A 1,456-nucleotide genomic window follows, 5' to 3' on the forward strand; every position below is an offset into this window, starting at 1 on the left:
GGGGGGGGGGGACGTTTTCCGGATGCAAAAGCCAGGACATGTGGGCTAACATTCTGATGTTGATTATTTTTGTATTGTCCCAAAAATGAGTCTTTTTAGTTGTCCCAGCCTATATTTGAAGTGGTCAGTGGCCATTCAATCAATCAATCCTCCGCGGGCATCATGGTCTGATGCATAGCGGCTACAGTCCCGCAAAGGTCCCGCCAAGATGGCCAGTGGCCATTGAACCACCTTTAATTTCGAGCCCTGCTAGTACATGTGTGTGTGTATGTCTGATTTTTGTGTCTCACCCTGTACTACAGGTCTCCATGCAGACATTGACATTGATGCTGACCTTGATGACATCCATGATGACGACATGGATGATGACGATGATGACGATGATGAGGAAGAGTTTCATCACCGTGACGATGATGATCTCCCCAGGAAAGATGATCCAGGTGAGATTATCTCTTGAGGATATAAATACTATTCCTTGATCTCTATGGAGACCTTAATCTTGGCAAACAGGTCTTATTTATAGCTTTGTAGTCTAAGGTATTGATGTATGGTTGATACTAAGAAACTGCATGTTTTAGTACCAAGTGTCAACAGATTAGCACTGATCACTACTGCCACCTAGCAGAACTGGAACAAACTGCAGCATGCAGACTCGAGGCACACAAGAAGCTCTCTGACACAATGGCATGAGAATTACATGTACTCCTTCACTATGCTGCTTATGTTATAGCCATAGAACCTTTTATTCTGGCAGTAGTCAGTATAAAAGTCAGTATCTGACCTCTTTTCATGTTGACTAATGCCCTTTGTTTCAAATGTAATTTGCAGGGAGGAAGGTTCGTTTTGCAGATGATGATGAGGGAGATGAGAAGATTCCGCCAGGTATCACCCCGCTCCAGTACAAGATGTTAAAGATGGCTGGACAACAGATTCCCAAGAAGGTAAATTTGACAGAGAAAATGTTGTTCTTTCTGTCCCCAGATGCATTCCTAGAGATAGATCATAGAAATTTGAACCAATTAATCCATTTGAAGGGTAATGTTTTCATTTATTGTTAGGCCACACCTTTTTTTTGCAAATCAGAAAAAAATGGACAGGGCGAATCTGAGAAACAACAAACTAAATTGGTGTGGCCATACCTAGGCTTTTGTGGTATACTATCGATATGATCCTCATGGAGTGGCATTAGTGCTGATTGGTCTGTTTATATGACCATTCTAAAGTCCTGTGTACATGTATTTGTCTCATTGCTGACAGGGAGAAAAGCGGGAGGAGAATTCAGATGATTCAGATGAGGAGGAGGCTGAAGGTCCTCAGCCGGAGCCAAAACAAGGCCCGCAGCTGCCGACATCTGGGCCACCTGGAGCCCCACCTGGAGCCCCGCCCGGCCCCCCGACTGGCCCCCCACCTGGTCCGCAGCAGACCCCTCCAGGTCGCACCCCCTGGGCCACCACAA

The 1,456-nt window shown here is 45.5% G+C and overlaps 1 protein-coding gene across 1 annotated transcript in view; it reads right to left on the minus strand.

The window, feature by feature from the left end:
• The window catches only part of LOC109464243 (toll-like receptor 6), a 4,590-nt gene extending 4,241 nt beyond the window's left edge, over positions 1 to 349 (minus strand). Inside the window, exon 1 of the mRNA XM_019761180.1 lies at positions 291 to 349. Coding sequence (XP_019616739.1) covers positions 291 to 349 — 59 coding nt within the window. The remainder of the gene's footprint in view (positions 1 to 290) is intronic.
• Positions 350 to 1,456: the final 1,107 nt, after the last annotated feature.

The sequence above is a fragment of the Branchiostoma belcheri genome, unplaced genomic scaffold, assembly GCF_001625305.1.
Source record: "Branchiostoma belcheri isolate BF01 breed outbred unplaced genomic scaffold, Haploidv18h27 scaffold135, whole genome shotgun sequence".
Classification (NCBI taxonomy): Eukaryota; Metazoa; Chordata; class Leptocardii; order Amphioxiformes; family Branchiostomatidae; genus Branchiostoma; species Branchiostoma belcheri.